The sequence below is a fragment of the Grus americana genome, chromosome 6, assembly GCF_028858705.1.
Source record: "Grus americana isolate bGruAme1 chromosome 6, bGruAme1.mat, whole genome shotgun sequence".
Lineage (NCBI taxonomy): Eukaryota > Metazoa > Chordata > Aves > Gruiformes > Gruidae > Grus > Grus americana.
This window is the reverse complement of record NC_072857.1, coordinates 27925751-27944659: the sequence shown is the minus strand read 5'-3', so window position 1 is coordinate 27944659 and position 18909 is coordinate 27925751. Positions and strand designations below refer to the sequence as shown.

General features: G+C 39.1%; 1 protein-coding gene across 23 annotated transcripts in view; it reads right to left on the bottom strand.

Moving 5' to 3' along the window:
- ABI2 (abl interactor 2) overlaps window positions 1-18909 on the bottom strand; it is a 73172-nt gene that overhangs the window by 42005 nt on the left and 12258 nt on the right. For 17 of the 23 annotated variants that reach the window (XM_054830672.1, XM_054830676.1, XM_054830680.1 and 14 more), the window contains exon 2: window positions 31-198. The exons of the other annotated variants lie outside the window; for them this stretch is intronic. In XM_054830672.1, the coding sequence (XP_054686647.1) occupies window positions 31-198 (168 nt within the window). The remainder of the gene's footprint in view (window positions 1-30; window positions 199-18909) is intronic. 23 annotated transcript variants of the gene reach the window in all.

Genomic DNA, 18909 nt, shown 5'->3' with positions numbered 1-18909 from the left:
GGGGGTGGGGAATCAGGAAAAAAGTCTCACTTGTGAAATATGGTTGATTGAAGATTCCATGCGTCGAAGTTGGGATGCTTGGATATCCAGCATTTGGAGAACATTGTTGGCCAAAGTGTTGATCAGATAGGCTACGCTTGCTAATGACTGGGTTGTGTAGGCTTTGGTTTCTTCCAGGGCTCGCTGCTTATCTGCTGACTAAAAGCAGAAATAAAAAGTTTATTTAGTAAACTCTCTCACACAAAGATTCTTGGAATTAACTCCTTTTGCCTGTCTTTAAAGGACAAAGAATTATATAAGTGAAACTAATTCCACATCAAAGTTACCATTTTTCCTCCTTTGCCTTCATTCCACAAAAGATACTAACTTTGTATTTTAAGCGTTACTATACTTTATAAAAGGAATTAAGCTAGTATACAACATGCTCATCTCTTCTTGAAATACTTAAAGTGCAACTTTTTATTCTGTATTTTAGCAATAAACTTTAAAAGCACTCTGAGGTACTTTAGTTCTTCTAAACTTTGTACTATTTAGAACTATTTAGCTGTTCTGAACTTTGTACTTCAATTAGATCTCATAACAGCCTGCAAGGATGTGCCAAATAGTATATTCTTCATCTCTCCCAATTATTTAGACCTAATTAAATCCACAAATGGTCATTCACAGTGAATGAACTATAATTACTCCCTTAAAATGGTAGCCGAATAAAAATTGAGATAAATAATTTTTAAAAAGAACAAGTCCATGTTTTCGTTTTAAACACATTTTGTGCTTCTTCACATTGTCAGTATTTTCTTCTATGAAGCATGTGTGATCCATTTTCCTAGTAGCAGAGCACTTAAAAATATTTAGGCTATCAAGCCAGGAGAAATCCATTAGAAGTTTAAAAACATACATATATTTCAAACAATATTAAAAATAAAAAGCCAAGAATCTACTTGTCAGGGTTCTGTGTTTCTCCTTGAATAATAGTTAACATCACTAAGATCTAATTCAGTACAAAGAATACAGATTAAAGCACTGGTAAAACATACAATTAAGATGCTAAGAGACTTTCTAGTTTCCAAGGCTTTGGCATACACTGAATTTCACTTTTAGGTGACCTCACAGACTGACGGTGCTGTTTCTAAAGCAACAGTTGACAAGTGTTCTCTACTCCCACCTGCAATTATAATACTATATTTCATAATTTCCTTTCCTTTATATATTATTCACAGAGGCTGGCTATCAAGATTCAAGAAATGTGCTTTTATTAGAGGGAGAATATAAAGTCATTCCATATTTTTCAGCACAAGCTGAATCTACCATCCATTTTATTATATGTACTTTGGGAAACACTGAAAGTAAGCATATCTCTATTTCAGAAAAATAATTTTTACAGGCCAAGATATTTCCCAACACCTTGTAGTAAGACTCTTAAAAGAACACTGCTAGTTTTCAAGAAAAACAAACAAACACACACAAAACAACAACAACAAAACAACCACACACGTAAACACAGACACAGGACTTCAATTAAATGCTCTCACGAAAGATATTCAATACTTTTTCTTTCCTGGCAACCTCTCCTGTGTCCACAAACAACAACAGAAACTTCGTTGGCCTGTTAGCATCCCTTCTTCATGCAGGCCACATTGGTACTACTTCCTAGTCTGCTTCGAGAAAGGAGGAGAGAAGCAGTTGCTGTTCAGCCATGCAAGAGCTCCCACCATGGTGCAGGAGGGGAGGAATGCTGTAAAAGGTAAGCATTCTTGCCTGGCTGTTTCTTTCCCATGCAGCTGACAAAACCAGACTCAGCAGCAGAAAGAACTGAAAATTTTAGGAGACAGCTTCTCAGGGCACAATATGATGATGTTCCCCAACAGAGCACACTTGTAAAGACTGCCTTATATCCAGCTATAAAGAAGTTAGATAAATGCTATCCCCAGACCCCATTTAAGAATTCATTACTTTTAGCCAGCTGGATAGCATGCCTTTCATATAAAAGAGCTCCAAACTTAGCTTAAGGACTCCCAAATGAAGGAATACAGAGCTCTTTGCCTCTACGCTCACACTGCTGGCTTATAAATGCACTCTTTCTTTCCCTCTCCCTACTCATAACCTCAGCTCAGTCTGCAGGCATACCTACCACTGAACATTTTCAAACAATTTCTGAATGGCAATAATAAAAATGACCAGAAGCTTGTCAGTTTTGCTCTGCAGCTGCTGAGGAAGTCTATTTATAGAAGCAGAAACTGCTGATTTACATTAGCACACTGTACATCCAGAATAGCTGAGTAGAAGCCAGCAAACACAATATTTTTTCATTAAGAGCCACAGTGTTTGAGAACAAAAGGAAAACAATCTATCATTTTAGAAATTATGAGCCTCTGCTATGGTTTTACTGCTTAAAGAAGCACAAATATGGGTATGTGTTCAGAGCTGGTCCTTCCACTGATGTAACCTAATAGCTAAATTCAAGTCACCCTCATTCACACCAGTTCAAACCAAGAAGAAACTGGCTTCTCAATGTTCAAACACAATAAAAATTTCATAAAACAACAATCCTGTAAACACATTGGAAATGTTATTAGCACAAAACCCCTTTTGAATGAAGGTCTAGTTTATGTATTTGGCTGATAACCTGAATAACTGTGATTGGCTCTGCATGCCTTTATACAGAGCCCAGAATTCTGGGAGCAAACTCCACTCATGCTTGGCACAGCAAAAATAAAATTTGAACTTTCTCCCTGTATACTGAAAGATGCCAAATGTGTTGTATTTTCAAATTAAAATGACTGTTTGAACCTACTTATTGTCAAGACATTTCACAACAACAAAAAAAATTCATTAATGACAGCATTTTAAAACAATCATGTTTAGTCTAAAAACTTTCAAGAGATGAAACCTTGGGTCTCACACAATGACTAGGAAAAACAGTCCAGAATACTTATAGCAAATCTGAAGTTCCGCAGTGGACATGTAATACTAAATGTCAGTTAAAATTGGACTTGAAATAGTAAGTTGTGTTTAGTATGAAATCTAATTTTTAATTTGGAAAGTAGATTTCCAGAGGTGGTAACAAGCTCCCCATGTATACTCCCAAAGGATTACAGCTGCTGCCATGTACAAACCTAGCAAAATATTTAGACAACTAAATGGTACGCTGATAACTGAGTATGTAACTATGTAACTAAAGGAATTTCTGTAAATAAAATAACGATTTCAAGTTATCAATAAACCAAATTCAAAACATAACCCTCATCAGACTAAGATCTCATACTCTGCTCTTCAGAACACCAAAATACTAGCCAATATGCTTCATACCTCACTGTAAAGGCATGAAAAAAGTTATTTCAATATCCACACCTACCAAAATGCTCTAGTCAAAGACAGAAATACTCATTTGGCCCTAATCAAACTGATAGCCTCTCTACAGTAGTTTCAGTAACCTACGGAATACTGCTTTTATGTAGAATATTCAAAACAAGAGAAACATATTCTGCTATGTTCATCATAACAAAATGAAGACTCGTTACCATAAATATTTAAGGATATTAGCCAGAGTCCTTGAAGCTCTTCAGTTCTCAGAAACATTGCAGTCAGCATGGTCAAGAACTGGTAGCAAGTATGTTTTCAGTGCCCTGACCTAAATTAAATGCCATGAAACAGACCATTGAGTATCCCTCCATTTTAAAGTTTTTAAATATCTTTAATCTAGCACTCATGCACATAAAATTCTGCATACTTATAAAAAAAATGGACATCATAACAGCTATACACACACCACTCTTGGGGAAGCAATGCTTCCAACTGTTAGATCAGCCTGATCTGTACTTTTTTTTTTAATGGATATGACATTTAAGAAATCAAAGCCATTGTTTGACAAGTAAGTCTTCCAGAACACTGCCAACATAGGTGGCCTCTCATTGCTAGTCCTAACACATCCATTCAGTTGTGACAGTACTGTATTTGTAGGGCTGCATGGTGGATTGAGTACCTAATCTAGTTTACAAATAACCTAAGAAAGAAATGGATATTTTAAACTCCAATCAATTCCATTACCTTCCCTGCAATGCAAACATGCAAACACTTGCCCTAGCAAAACTAAGCAGATGTCACAAAAAGAGCAAACCATGTTTACTGAATTATGGTTTGAGCAACTAATTGTGATATTATGGTGACTCAGGTTCTAGTTTCATCAGCAGTAACTGTGGAAGTAGAGGTCCCCAACACAAATCACACACTCCCTTTGCTGTAGTGAATTAGACCAGGAGGTGAGTCCCAAATGAAAATTATCTGATCCATAAAGCAAATTATGAGTTTTCCTGTATCCAAACTACTGCATAGCCACAGAAGCACAAGGAAGCACACAATCAAGAATAAAGAGGGAAGAACTATCCAGAGTTGCTCTGCTTGCTAGAGAAAAGGAACACGTGCTGGAAAGTAGACATCACTGCAGTTTTGCCAGCCCTCTGCTACTTACAATGTTTTCTCACAAGACCTGTTGTGTTGGGTTTGCGTGGCAAGGTTTTGGTAGCGGGGGGGCTACAGGGGTGGCTTCTGTGAGAAGCTGCTAGAAGCTCCCCCTGTGTCTGATAGAGCCAATGCCAGCCGGCTCCAAGACGGGCCCGCCGCTGGCCAAGGCCAAGCCAATCAGCGCCTCTGTGATAACATATTTAAGAAGTAGAAAAACACTTAGAGAGAGAGAGCTTTTGCAGCCGGAGAGAGGAGTGAGAAGATGTAAGAAACTCTGCAGACACCCAGGTCAGTGCAGATGGAGGGGCAGGAGGAGCTCCAGGCGCCGGAGCAGAGATCCCCCTGCAGCCCGTGGTGAAGGCCATGGTGAAGCAGGCTGTCCCCCTGCAGCCCATGGAGGAAGGATGAGGGGGTGTAGAGATTCCACCTGCAGCCCGTGGAGGACCCCACGCCGGAGCAGGTGGAGACACCTGAAGGAGGCTGTGGCCCGTGGGAAGCCCACGCTGGAGCAAGTTCCTGGCCGGACCGGTGGACCCGTGAAGAGGGGAGCCCACGCCAGGGCAGGTTTGCTGGCAGGACTTGTGACCCCGTGGGGGACCCCACGCTGGAGCAGTTTGCTCCTGAAGGTCTGCACCCCGTGAGAGGGACTCCATGCTGGAGCAGGGGAACGATGAGAGGAGTCCTCCCCCTGAGGATGAAGAAGCGGCAGAAACACCATGAGATGAACTGACCGTAACCCCCACTCCCCGTCCCCCTGTGCCGCTGAGGGGGGGAAGGTTGAAGCCGGGAGTGAAGTTGAGCCCGGGAAGATGGGAGGGGTGGGGGCAAGTGTTTTAAGAGTTGATTTTATTTTCTCATTCCTCTACTCTGTTTTGCCTAGTAATAAATTAGATGAATTCCCTCTCTAAGTTTGGTCTGTTTTGCTCGTGACAACAATTAGTGAGTGATCTCTCCCTGTCCTTATCTCGACCTGTAAGCATTTCGTTATGCCTTTTCTCCCCTGTTTAGTGAATGAGGGGAGTGAGAGAGCGGCTCTGGTGGGCACCTGGCCCCCAGCCAGGCTCAACCCACCTCACCTGTGCACAGTGCCTCATTTGTTTCCCTTAATATTTTTCCGTTAACTGTGTTAAGAATGCTGCTGTGCCTCCACCTCTTAAACTTCCAGCTTTGACTTTTCAAACAATGTTAAGACACTACTTGAGCATCACAGCTGGATCACCTTCACAGCCTTAAAAAGATAAAATGTTTTGATCATTGATGTCTTCTGTGCTCATGTTATCCAATTTACATGCAGCAGCCTGCATCTATTCTGTTTATCATTTTTTTCCCCACACAATGAACACATCAGGTGGTCCACGCCAAGTCACAAAGCAGCATCCTTTTCTCCTGCTCTCAGCAGTAAGTGAGAGCACCATTTTAATTCACCACAGAGAGCTCATCTGATGCTCCTGCCAGCCAAATATGGGGTGAGGATGGTGTCAGCTACTAATGGGAGAGGCAACCTCTGCTGCAGCAGGAAGTGGTACCTCATGCACCTAGACACAGCAGCAGCCATTGAGAATGTTTTCCATTTGTAGGAAGCACCCTCTACTAAAACAGTTGTTTTGCCTCCTTCAGAAAAGAAAATACAACTATAGACTAGATGGAAATATTTCCAGGATGGATCCAGTCTGAGAGTTATAACATAGACTACAGTGACTACTCTATATAAAGGTGGGGGTTTTAGATAACAGAGAAGATCAAAGTCATTCAAGTCAGGTATGAATGCACAGACTTCAAATTCAGTCAGAAAAGGCATGTATTACATACACAGTGCAATAGTATGTGCTTGTTTTCAGAGAGTTTCAACTTCCACATGCCAGTCCAAACAAAGATGGACACTAAGTCTAACACAGCTCAGGAATGATAATTCAAATGTTCACCTGAAAATATTTCTCATTTTTATATTAGATTGTATAACCCAAATTGCTAACATTAGAAAGGATGTGGAAATCAACCTGCACTAAGTGCAAAGATGACTACTTTTCATGTCAGGATGCAGAGCCTAGGCGTCGTTTTTTCTAGTCACTCTGGAAGTACCATTTGCATAGCACAATTACATTACCAGATATGAATAAGAAATGGCCTGGAGTGCTGCCTATATAGGATATCCTTTTACTTTAGGAATTAAACCTCTCAATGTCTTTTTCTCCTGCCTAGGGACATATAAACTTTTGTAGTTGTACAAACAATATAAAAACAAGTTACAAAGAAGAAAAAAAACTATATTGAATGGAAAGTGTGGGGCAGATGAGAGAATAAAACATGCAGTAAGGTATGTAAAGTGCCAAAATAATTTGGCTGTATGAATGGTAAAAGGAAATCTTAACATGCACGTGGAACACAAAAAGCAGGGCTAGAAAGGAACCAAGAATTTAATGCATTCTCCTACCCCAAGTGAAATCAGCCAGAACATAGCGATGGTCTGTTATGCCACTGTTAAGAACTTGAACAATTTTGTACAAAAAGACAGCTATTTATGCAGAAAGAAATTCTACAGGAAACAAATGATGGAGACAACATGAGCACTATAGTAAAATTTACAGAATATCAGCCCAACTAGATAAAAGAAGAAATGCTACAAAATGCTACAAATTAGACAAAAAGGAAAGACTTCAAAGACTGCAACATGTTAAAAAAGAAAAATACAGATCTCATGAATTGGAAAGAGCTAATTAAGAGAGGTCTGAAAGTGGTACATGAAGTGCTAAACGCTGCTGGCGGTTTAGTTGGTTATTGCAGCTAGGTTTTTACTGCTCTAGTTCTAAAAAAAAAAATTATTATTATTTAACCACTAGTCATCATCAACTTGGAAGTGCAAAGTTTTCAGTTGGGCTAAACAACTTATACAACAAATTCTATTAGATGAGCCAAAAAATCTGGACCTATGAGTTGATAAAGAAATTGTGTTTCTTATTACTGAAGATTAACACAAGTTGTTGGCTTTCATATAAATATGACAAAAAGAAAAAAATCTTCCAAGATTAATACTTAGTGTTGAATTGGGGGGGGGGGGAAGTTTTTCATTCCTGAGCCTGCTATCACTCACAACTAGCCTAAACCTAAAAACTCTTAGAAAAAAGTGTTCTGGATGGAAAAAATCTCAATTCATACACAAATCAACTCTTTGGCATACAATGCGTTTATGCAGTAATATTTAGGTGTCAAAGTGGAAGCTGAGGTTAAACAGTTTGACACGGGACTAACTACACTGAAAGGTGTGTCCAGAATCTAATAATAATTTCCTGAACATATACAGCATCTCTTGCTATCGCTCAAAACAGTACTGTTTACTGAAACAAAACTCGTATTTAATATATGTGACAAAAAAGTAACAGTGACATTTTAAGAATGAGACAGAAGATCAGTTTCATTTAATCAATATAACAGTTGTTTCTTTTGATTACTTTTAATACAAAACCAAGCAGGCATTTGTCCTAAGACCAACAAGCAAAACCCCTCAGGTTTCTGTTGAGGTTGCATCAGCTTAAGAAGCCTCAAGAACAAAAGCTGCATGCCACAGAGTTCAACAAGCTTGCATTATTCTGTACAAAATGTGCCCAACTGCGATACTGACAAAGCACGCTTCAGTTTTCCTGCGAAAAAATAGAAGATTGAGCTCTTATCCTTTCCATTTTTATTGTTGCTGAATTCCTTGAAGTTACTGAAAGCTTCATACATAATTAAATATTTTACACACATTTATTCAACTGCACAGATGGTATTTGCTTAGCCCATCCAAGTGCTTTCTGAGGTCCTTTCATAAGCTAGAAAAAATGATTGAGAAGAAAACTGAGCATCATTAATCCAATAATTATGCCAAAATCATGCCAAAAAGTTACATAACTGCCAGTGAAAAATATAATAGCTTTCTGTTATAACAAGCTACCTCATTAAATGCTTACTTGCTAAAGAATACCTATTACTCCTTCTTCACTACCAGAACCACTCATTCTCAGCATGAAAAACATATACCATACAATTCACAAGTAGTTGGTCTACAGCATGCAGGTGAAACAAGCATGAAAAAGCAGAAGCAATCACTGACATGTTAGAACAGAAGGAAATGAGATCTCCCAGAGCTCCTGAAAAAATAAATGCCATAGGACTACCAGAAAACCTCAAAATTTCCCTTTCAGATGTGCAGGAAGATCCAAGTATTCTATTAGTATGCTGAACACAGGAGGAAACCCAGTCTACCTGTTCTTTAGTATAACCAGGGCTCCAAAGTACTTGGAGCGGGGGTAGATTTTTTTTTTGTTCCCTGTCAATTGTAATACTGTAATATCTAAACTATTCATCTCTATGTGTAAACATTTTTATCTACATAATTGCTTATTCATGTAATTATTGCTGTTACTATTTTAGGAAGAGGGAGGGCTAGCTTGATCGCTTTGTGACCCTACTCAAATGTATAAACATTTATTTTAAAATCAAGAAAAGATGGTAGTCATCTTGCCCATTTATATATACCTAAACAGTATGAATTAATCAAATGTTAAGAAACGTAAGCAAAGAACATTTTAGAAATGAAAGGGAAATGCTTCTTCACACATACCCTTCCACAAACGCACTGATAAGTTCTCTGACAACTTTCTGTTATTCTGCATCCAAAATAATACAGAAGCAGCAAGATGCACTGAGACCACGCAACAAGGGAAGCAAGAAGATTAATGGCACTGGTAATTCCACATACAACTTAGTAGAAATGGTACCTCTAGACTTTGGAGATAGAATATTTTTACTTCACAATAATTTTAACATGATCTTATTTGGACAGCTAACTATAATTAAAGTAACATGCTTGACAACTATGTCCTATCTGTGAAGAATGGACCATGTTAGTCTCCTAGTGACATGACTCCTTTTTTATTAGTAAACTACTCTCAGAAGTGACAATACACAATGCAAGAATCAGCTCTACAATGACACTTGAGTTGTTGGTGGACCATCCAGGCACAGACAGACGTTAAAGTCAAGCACCTAATCCATCCCACCTTACAAACATCTGTGAAAATGAATAGCAAATTTTTTCACAATTGCATTCAATGTCTCTATTAGTCATCTAAATGAAAGCATTTAACTTGCTGTTTACACAAAGTGCTTTTAAAATTTAAATACCTTTAAATGTGAAGTTACTGAAGTAAACTCTTCTGAATACAAGTCAAAGAAATGGGATTAGGAGTACTCTCATCGTACTATGAATTCTGTATATTCTAAATCTAATCAAACCCATCACCTTTTGAGCTGAGATCACATGGTAATCTAAGCACAGCAACTGACAAAGCTGTATAAGGAACTTTGGCATTTAGGCCAAACAATCATTACAGAAGATACCAGTTTTAGAATTAAGAATGCATAAGAACTATCATTAGATTTTATAATTCAAACAACATTCAAAAAGCAAGCAATAAATGTGATATTTAAAAAAGAAAAGCCACTTCCAAATGCAAGGTTAATTGCATTCATCATATTCCACTGATACGCATATAAATATGGTTATTTCCATTTTTATAATTAAATTATGATGATAATTTAGCTTAATTTATCTGCATACTAATAACAGGCATACTAGCTGAGGAATATACTCTTAGTATTCATATTTTTGTAAAGTTTTTTACATCAGGTTGTGCTGTTTTTCAGATTACTACAAAACTGTAATGATGCACTAAATGTCACTAGAATGTCTTGATCATAAGTGTGCCTTCTTAATTTTTAAGCCAGCTGAAACTTAGCATCAATAATCCGCTGCAGTCAATATCAGGTCACCTGCATTAAGTTGAAGTCTTTTGGGTTTGCTGCAGTTGATTCATTTGATATTTTCTTTTGTATACTGAGCCTCAAAATATAGGTTTGATTAACAGCTAAGAAAACTACCTTTCAAAAAAATATACACAAAACCTAACCTCCTAAACGGAAAAGCAGCTTTTTCAAATAGATAATGCATTCAAGGCTGCCAGTGAGGGCAAAACTAACTCACTGGTTTGAAATCTATGACAGGAATATCAGTCTATTGCACCCAAAAGACAATGATAACAAATGATAACTGTGGACAAGCAAGCTTCCCTGACTTTTAATCAATTGCATCACTGTTTTCATGCTGCCAGCATCATGGCAACAAATCTGCCATCTGTTTCCCTTAACCATCACCAGGATCAAACTTAGTATTTATTTCCATACATTCACAAGCACAGACAACCAATTTTCATATGCAAATGTCCTGCTTTTCTGAAAGTAGGGCCAATGTCCTGTTTATGCAAAAAAAAAAAAAAAAAAACAAACCCAAACAAACAAAAAAAACCCCAAAACAAAAAAACACACCACCACCAAACAGGGCACGCTGCATTCATATAAACCTACTCAACAACAGTGTAATAAAGTTTGTCCAACACATAAATAATATAGTTTAAAATGATATACCATAAGAAACTGAACAGCATGATAGCATCCAAATGTATTTGCATCTGAAATGTAGTTAACATGTAGTTGTATTAACAGTTGTATTTACAGCATCAGATGTAGCTCTTGCTTGAGAAGCAAGTAGCAGTGAGAGAAACCTATTCCCCATGTGCACTGCTCATTCCGTTAATCAATGCAGGCTTCACCTTACTCTGTTAGTTCTTCTGCAGTAACACAGCTGAGAGAAGTGGATGATTTTCTAGTTCATACAACATAATTACTATAGAGTTCCAAATACAAGGCCAATTTTGGCTTTAATACCAGTACAAAAATCAACATATTTGTGGCCAAGACTATGCCATAAGAGACTATGCCAATACCAATGTGATGAACAAAGAACCTCAGAAACAGCAAAGATCCGCAGGCTTAACTCTATCATCTCATGTATTTGCTGTTCTACAATTCTTCATTCACCAACGATGCTTTAGTGTGCAGAGTTTTCACTGAGTGTACAAGTAAAAATCATTGATTAATTCAATTAAACTCAAATTTGATTTTACAGCTACTTGATAAAAATAAAACCAGTCATTGCAGCATTTGCAAAAGTTACTTTTCAGATGCAAAGTGGCCTTGAGAAGTTAGAACAAATTACAATCATCTAGTAATTACATTCTGCTGTACAAAAAAATGTTATCTGCACTGATTGTTTTCTCCTTAGCAATATGAGATGCACAGAATTTATCTCTCAAGAAATCTGACAAAATCTACCATTTCTAAGAAAGGATGTCTATTTCAGCTTCCCAAAAGATTATCCAGTCACAGGGGTTTATGTAACATCTGAGTTATTTCCCAACTTTGCCAGTTTCTTCGTTCCACTAAATTCTCAATTCAATTCATTACATAGCAATGACTGAGGCCAACTAATGGTTTTAATTTAGAATCACAGACAGAGTTATCTGTGGCAGTAGAAGCAGGTTCTGCTTCCAAGTGTCCACTGCCAGACATTACAATCTCACAGCTAAGTAGGACGCGCAGCCATGTCACCCACCATCACAGTTTATAGCCTAATGTACTAATGTAATTAGTCAGATGGCAGGACAGTTTGTAATTGCCAGAGTGTAACTGCAGCATATAAGGGGAAGATATGCACCCTATTCAGCCAATAGCTCCTAGAAGGGAGGCAGGCAAATGTGGGCATGACACCCACATCAGTTACCACAGCCACATCAGGCTGCCATTGAGCTGTGGTGCAGAGTCCCATTTCACCAGGCATGGTAAAAAGGAGTAAGGTAGCCCAAGGAACACAAGCTGCTGGAAAGCCTTTGCTGTCTGTCCACAACAAATACAATCCTGTGATCCTCAGAACTCTTCCAACATTGTCAAGCCAACTAACACAAGTCTTTCAATTGCCATTCACTGTCCCTGTGTCCTCACATGAGCATGCCCCAAAACTTTATCATTCTAGCAGTTATTTTAACTTAGCTACCTTTGACAACTATGGCTAAAAAAAAGCTTTAGGAGAAATAAAGTGGCATAGATACCAGGTAACAGGAGTATGCTATTTCAAAGATAGTAGACAGAGGAAAGGGCTTAAATTAACTGGGGGCAGGAATTTGCATAATCACTCTGCCATTTCTAGGAAATAACCACACTTGGATTACACACATCCCTTCACAGTGATCAGTTAACTCTGAATTTGAAATTATTCTTACTTGGCACTTTTAAAGCTGCTGCCAATTCAGACATACTGAAAGGAACAAATTGTCTTCAGATACATGCCCACAATCTGACAGAAAAAAACCCCTTCTTTTATTTTGTATAAAAAAGTAGAGATCAAAATAAGAAACCTTCGCACAACAGTTGCAACATAGAATACTCCTCTAGGAGGCAACAGAACCTTTGGCAGCACACTTGAACTCCAAAATCTAGAGATTTATGCTCAAATTAGCGGAGCCTGGGAGAGCTGCAGTGGCAGCTGATCAGCTCTAAAGCACAGAACAAAAAAAAATCAGAAGCTTCCCTGCATTTGTCCATGAAAGGTTCCCCACTCTCTCCCACTTTTTTTTTTTTTTCACTTTTAGACAAACAACAGGACAGCTTTCCTTGCCTATTGTGGAACTACCTAAAGGCCAAAGTTTCCAGCTCCTCCAACACTACATCATCACAAACGCCAGAGCCTTATCACCCAAAATGCACATTCGCACCCCATTACATGACCAGGCACAAATACAGGACACTCTTGTCTGACTCTGAAAAATCACAACAGCCCATGCAGCTCACAGGCCTTTTTCCTTGCCCGCTTTGGAAGGACTTGCCAAAAAGAGAGCAGAACAAAGCAGATGACAGGTTGATTTGTTCTTGATCTCCATGTTCAGCCTGCTGAAAGCTGACCTCTGTTGTACCACCCATCTGCTGAAGGTGGTCATTAACAGTCAATGGTACCCAGCCATAACCAAGGAACCAAGGATGAAGTCTAACTAAACAAACTATCACAATCAACAAAAACTAGTGAAAGTAAGTTAGTAAAAGTTCATTCTGAAAACTGCTAAGAAAAAACAGTGCTTTCTTATGCAATAGATTTGTTCCCTATGTGCCCTGAGAGCTGTATCTGCTCACTTTTCTGGCAAAGAATGTTTTTACAACCTTTTGCTCCCGTTACCATAGCGCTGGACAAAACACAATATTGGCAAAGTGAGAATGGGATTCTAGCCTCTTATGCAGAGACTGTTAGAGAAACTCTAGATCTGTTCTGCACTCCTTGAGTAACTAGCAAACATTTTATAAATATAAAAGTCATGTCCTCAAGAGAGAAGTCCCAGCCTAATTCCCAAGGGTAGACTGCTAGAAATAAGGGCTTTTCAGAAGTTTATCAGTTTTGTTCGTATTTATAATAGAGCTGTCAACACAAAAACCAGAAAGTTGCAGAAGGCTTTTCATTTTAACTAGATTCAAACTTTGCTATGCTGCTACAATTAAGAATCTCAGAAAATAAGCAGAAAAAACCTCTTTTCTGCAGGCACTGTAATTAGTAGTTATTTTCCTCTTCCCAGTTTAACCAGCAGTTTTGGTCTATTTTCTTCAAAATTAGAAGTAAATCTTCTGTCAATTGCTATGTAGCTCAAGAACAAGCAGCAAAGTCGCTATATTCAACCTGCAGCATATAACTTAACACCACAGCATCAAGTCTTCTGTAATTATTTCCAGTGAGATCTGTATTTTACACACACATTTTCCTAAGCATGACCTACTTTCACACTAATTGCAGTGCTTCTTGCCCAGAAAGAGACTATTCTATGCCAGTGGCAACTCAATTTTTTAAAGCTGTATAAGGATATTTTACATGTATAAAAGGATATGCATTTAATCTCCCATGTTAACTACACTGCAACGGTAATGCAGTCATCTCTGCACAATTTAAAGACTGTTTCTTTCTGCAAATTAGCCAATTCTTAAAAGAATTAACAAGTATCACTCTGAGGTATAAAATCTAATATGCCTGATAAACAAATCCGACTTGGGCAAAGTTTTTTTCCACGTATAATAATTCTTACATTCTCCAGTCTGGAAAACACTATGATTACATTACAGGTCACAGAGCCATTTCAGAATGTCTCTCTGACAATATGGGGAGTTCTCTGTCTGCTAAAGAAAAGCCAGAACTCAAAACACATAATCTACCAGCAGTAAGGTGGTTCTTGCCTAGCTACAAAGAATCATGGTTCAGAACATCAAGTCGGGATGAGCTTGAAGAGACTGCATTTTTCTGAAAATTCCTTCAGAACAGTATCAAGGATTTCATACAGTGAATGTTTACAACTGCTGTCTTAAAACAAAGCATTATTACCAAAATAACGGAACTGGACACCTCAGCAGAAGTTTCTATGAATTCTACATGGTTGTTTTTACTCATTCACCCAAAGAAAGTCGATTATGTACCAAATACCTTCTTTGAATCAAGAGCATAGGAGGTTAATAAACATAAACGAACATGACTAACCCCATGACAATGACAGCAACACCAAACAAGAGTTTCTATTTCTAAAACGTTTAAGTTCCTTTGTTCTAACATTTAAATGTCAGTTGAAGATAGCACTTAACTATAACTCATGGTAATGCCACGCAAAATTACATGCTAAGACTCTTTGAAAAACACAACTTCAGCAACACCGCACTCAACATCCAGAAGCAAATCTCTGTGCAGGACCTTGCAGAGGCAGCAGCCAAGGACATAGTTCTATCAGCTGTTGATTTCGTTGAGGGTGGAGAGGCCCTGCAGAGAGATCTGGACAGATTGGAGAACTGGGCAATCACCAACTGCATGAGGTTTAACAAGGGCAAGTGCCAGATTCTGCACCTGGGAAGGGGCGACCCTGGCTATACATACAGACTGGGCGATGAGACACTGGAGACCAGCCATGCTGAAAGGGACTTGGGGGTCTTGGTCAACAGCAAGTTGAACATGAGTCAACAGTGTGCCCAGGCTGTCAGGAAGGCCAACCGTATCCTGGGGTGCGTCAAGCACAGCATTGCTAGCCAGTCTAGGGAAGTGATTGTCCCACTCTACACTGCGCTGGTGCGGCCTCACCTTGAGTACTGGGTGCAGTTTTGGGCGCCACAGTACAAAAAGGACATAAAACTATTGGAGAGTGTCCAAAGGAGGGCAACAAAGATGGTGAAGGGTCTAGAGGGGAAGACGTACGAGGAGAGGCTGAAGTCGCTTGGTTTGTTCAGCCTAGAGAAGAGGAGACTGAGGGGAGACCTCATCGCGGCCTACAGCTTCCTCATGAGACGGGAGCTAAGGAGCAGGCGCTGATCTCCTCCCTTTGCTGCCCAGTGATAGAACCCGAGGGAATGGAATGAAGCTGTGACAGGGGAGGTTTAGGCTGGATATCAGGAAAAGGTTCTTCACTGAGAGGGTGGTCGGGCACTGGAACAGGCTCCCCAGGGAAGTGGTCAGAGCACCAAGCTTGACTGAGTTCAAGAAGCATCTGGATAATGCTCTCAGTCATATGCTCTGAATCGGCTGGTCCTGTGTGCAGCCAGGAGTTGGACTCGATGATCCTTACTGGGTCCCTTCCAACTCAGGATATTCTATGATTCTACCTTGCAAAGAATCAGACAATCAAGTTATTTGGGATCCAACACAAGACAGAGCCCTAAACTTGACACCAATTAGAAAATGAAAGATAAGCAGCACATACAAAGGCACAAGAAGTTCTTCCAAGTCTGTCCTGAAAAAGCTGGTGTTTCAGAAAAGGACAAATGAATGACTCACACAAGGCCTCTGAAAGTAGAACAGAGTACCTGCAATGCCCAAAAATTAGCAGGTGCCATCTTTGCACATGTATTAATCATGTGCAAAGGTCGAGGGAGGTGATTTGCCCCGTCTGCTCCACTCTCGTGAAACCCCACCTGGAGTACTGTGTCCAGCTCTGCGGTCCCCAGCACAAGAAAGACATAGACCTGTTGGAGCAAGTCCAGAGGAGGGCCATGAAGCTGATCAGAGGGCTGGAGCACATCTCCTACAAAGACAGGCTGAGAGAGTTGGGGTTGTTCAGCCTGGAGAAGAGAAGGCTCTGGGGAGACCTTATTGCAGCCTTCCAGTACCTAAAGGGGCCTACGGGAAAGCTGGTGAGGGACCGTTCACAAGGCTATGGAGTGACAGGACAAGGGGTAATGGGTTTAAGCTGAAGGAGGGTAGATTTAGATCAGATATTAGGAAAAAAATTCTTCTCTCTGAGGGTGGTGAGGCATTGGAATAGGTTGCCCAGAGAAGCTGTGGATGCCCCATCCCTGGAAGTGTTCAAGGCCAGGTTGGATGGGGCTTTGGGCAACCTGGTCTAGTGGAGGGTGTCCCTGCCCGCAGCAGGGGGGTTGAAACTAGATGATCTTTAAGGTCCCTTCCAACCCAAACCACTCTATGATTCTATGTTCCAGACCTCAGCTTCCACTAAAGAACTCTAGTTTTACCACAAAAGCACTTGCAGGGACTATTTTAACATTATTTCCACAAAACATGCACACATTTTTTCTTTTCTCTGTCTAACAAGAGCTAGATTTCTACCAGACTCTTTTAGATTTGTTCAGATACTGATTTCTGCACATACTGGTGCTGTTCTGCCCAAAATGAGTATAAATATCCCTTAGTCACTCCTATATCAAGCAAGACACTTTTTTTTTAAAGCTATGGAACACCATTTTTTTTTCTCCAATCAGTATTTATAGAGTGGGAAGAATTCATATTGGACAGACAAGACGCCATCTGTCACAGACATCTTGGCAGAAGCTAAAAATGTACTGCTATTTTTCCCCTACAACAGCCACATCCAGAGTAGCGCAATAAAACTTAAATTCAGAACTTTCATGAAGTAAATAAATTCATTATTATCCTCACCTAACAAAACTCCTACTAATGAGCTCTTTCAGATGCAATAGTCTTAAAAGTCAATTTTTACACACATTTTTCAAACAAAAGTCATATACAGACTACAGTTGTCTCAAATAGGGAAAACAGTTCCTTCCTGCTATACAATCTAAATTAGGTCATGAATATTTCAGTAAAAGAGTAACTTTAACCCTGCAGTTAAGAATTATTATGCAGTTCTCCATATAGGCCTAATTTCATCATATCCAAGTACAGCAGCAATACCAGATAGTTTTACGCATTCTGGTAACTCTCGCAATGGCAAGAGCTCTCAGCCATAAAATACATCACTAAGGATGCAAGCATTATGTGCGATCTTGAAGCCAGCCTACTCAAACTGCACCAACAGCATGCCTACAACTTACAAACATACCTATAAGCACTATATTGTAATGTAGTGACTACTCATGTCATTATGCTTAGATAGCATAACAGTGTTACAGTGAAGTTACAGAAAAGAAAGATTATAGGATAAAAATAGGAAGTGACACTGCCGATTTGTGAAAGAACACAAGATTCCTCTCGAAGCAGTTCTGTGCTGCATTACAGGATATGAAGAATCTCCACCTTTGTGTTTACATTTACCATAATTATGACACAGAACGAGAGCCTCAAACTTCACTTATTCACCCAATTTCAACAACATTCTTGTAATGACAATTCTGAGCTCTTCATTGTCACAAGAACAGAAACATTAGAGAGACGCAACAAAATAAGAACATTTCAAATGCTGACTGCCTTTTCTACGTCACAGAAGATTCTCTTGCCTCACATTCTTTCATTTTTTTGATGTGAATTCATTTTTTTTCAAGTTGTCCTAACAGATTGTTACAACTGTATATTCAGCAAGTTCTACTACCATCAAAAAAAGGTCTTTTCTCTACACCCTAATGAATAAAAGTGCTGCACAAACAACTTTTTCATTTGACAAGACATGTTTAAGTAGTATCACCTCTCTACCTATGGCAATAAATAAAACTATCTTGGAAAGGAAAGGAAAGTTTTACAATATGAATGATAGAGAGGCTTTGAGACAGAGAGGCACAGAGAAAGCAGGAATTTTCAAGCTGCTTTTTAGACAAGCAATTCTCTCCATTTTGGAGAATGGCCCACCAACGGCATAATCTCTAATCCTCCACCTTCCTAGACACAAGCAATTGGTTTTTTTGTAACATCATCTTCCAGTCATCTTACTCAATAGCTTGTCCCTAAACCACAGGAAATACCACCCTTTTCCCCCCCTATATTCAGCAGAAGAAATATACGCAAACAATTCTTGAAGGACTGTGTTCAAACACAGCTTTAAGTGCATATGAAATCCAAACCAAAATGTCCTTCAAAAAAGCTCTTTCCACTCTGTTTGTAAACAAAAGTAGTACTTACCCTCATTTGTAAAGTATGAGATTCAGAGATGAAAAGCATCACATAAGAGCTGTGTTACTTAAAACCAAAAGAATTATGTAAAGTAGCTGACTGCTCAAGCTGTGATTTGGTTTGTGCAGAGGCATGTAATGAAAAGAATGGCATCTATTTGTTTAGCCAAAAAGCAGAACATAAACAACAAATATAATTTTCAGAATTTTGGCCTT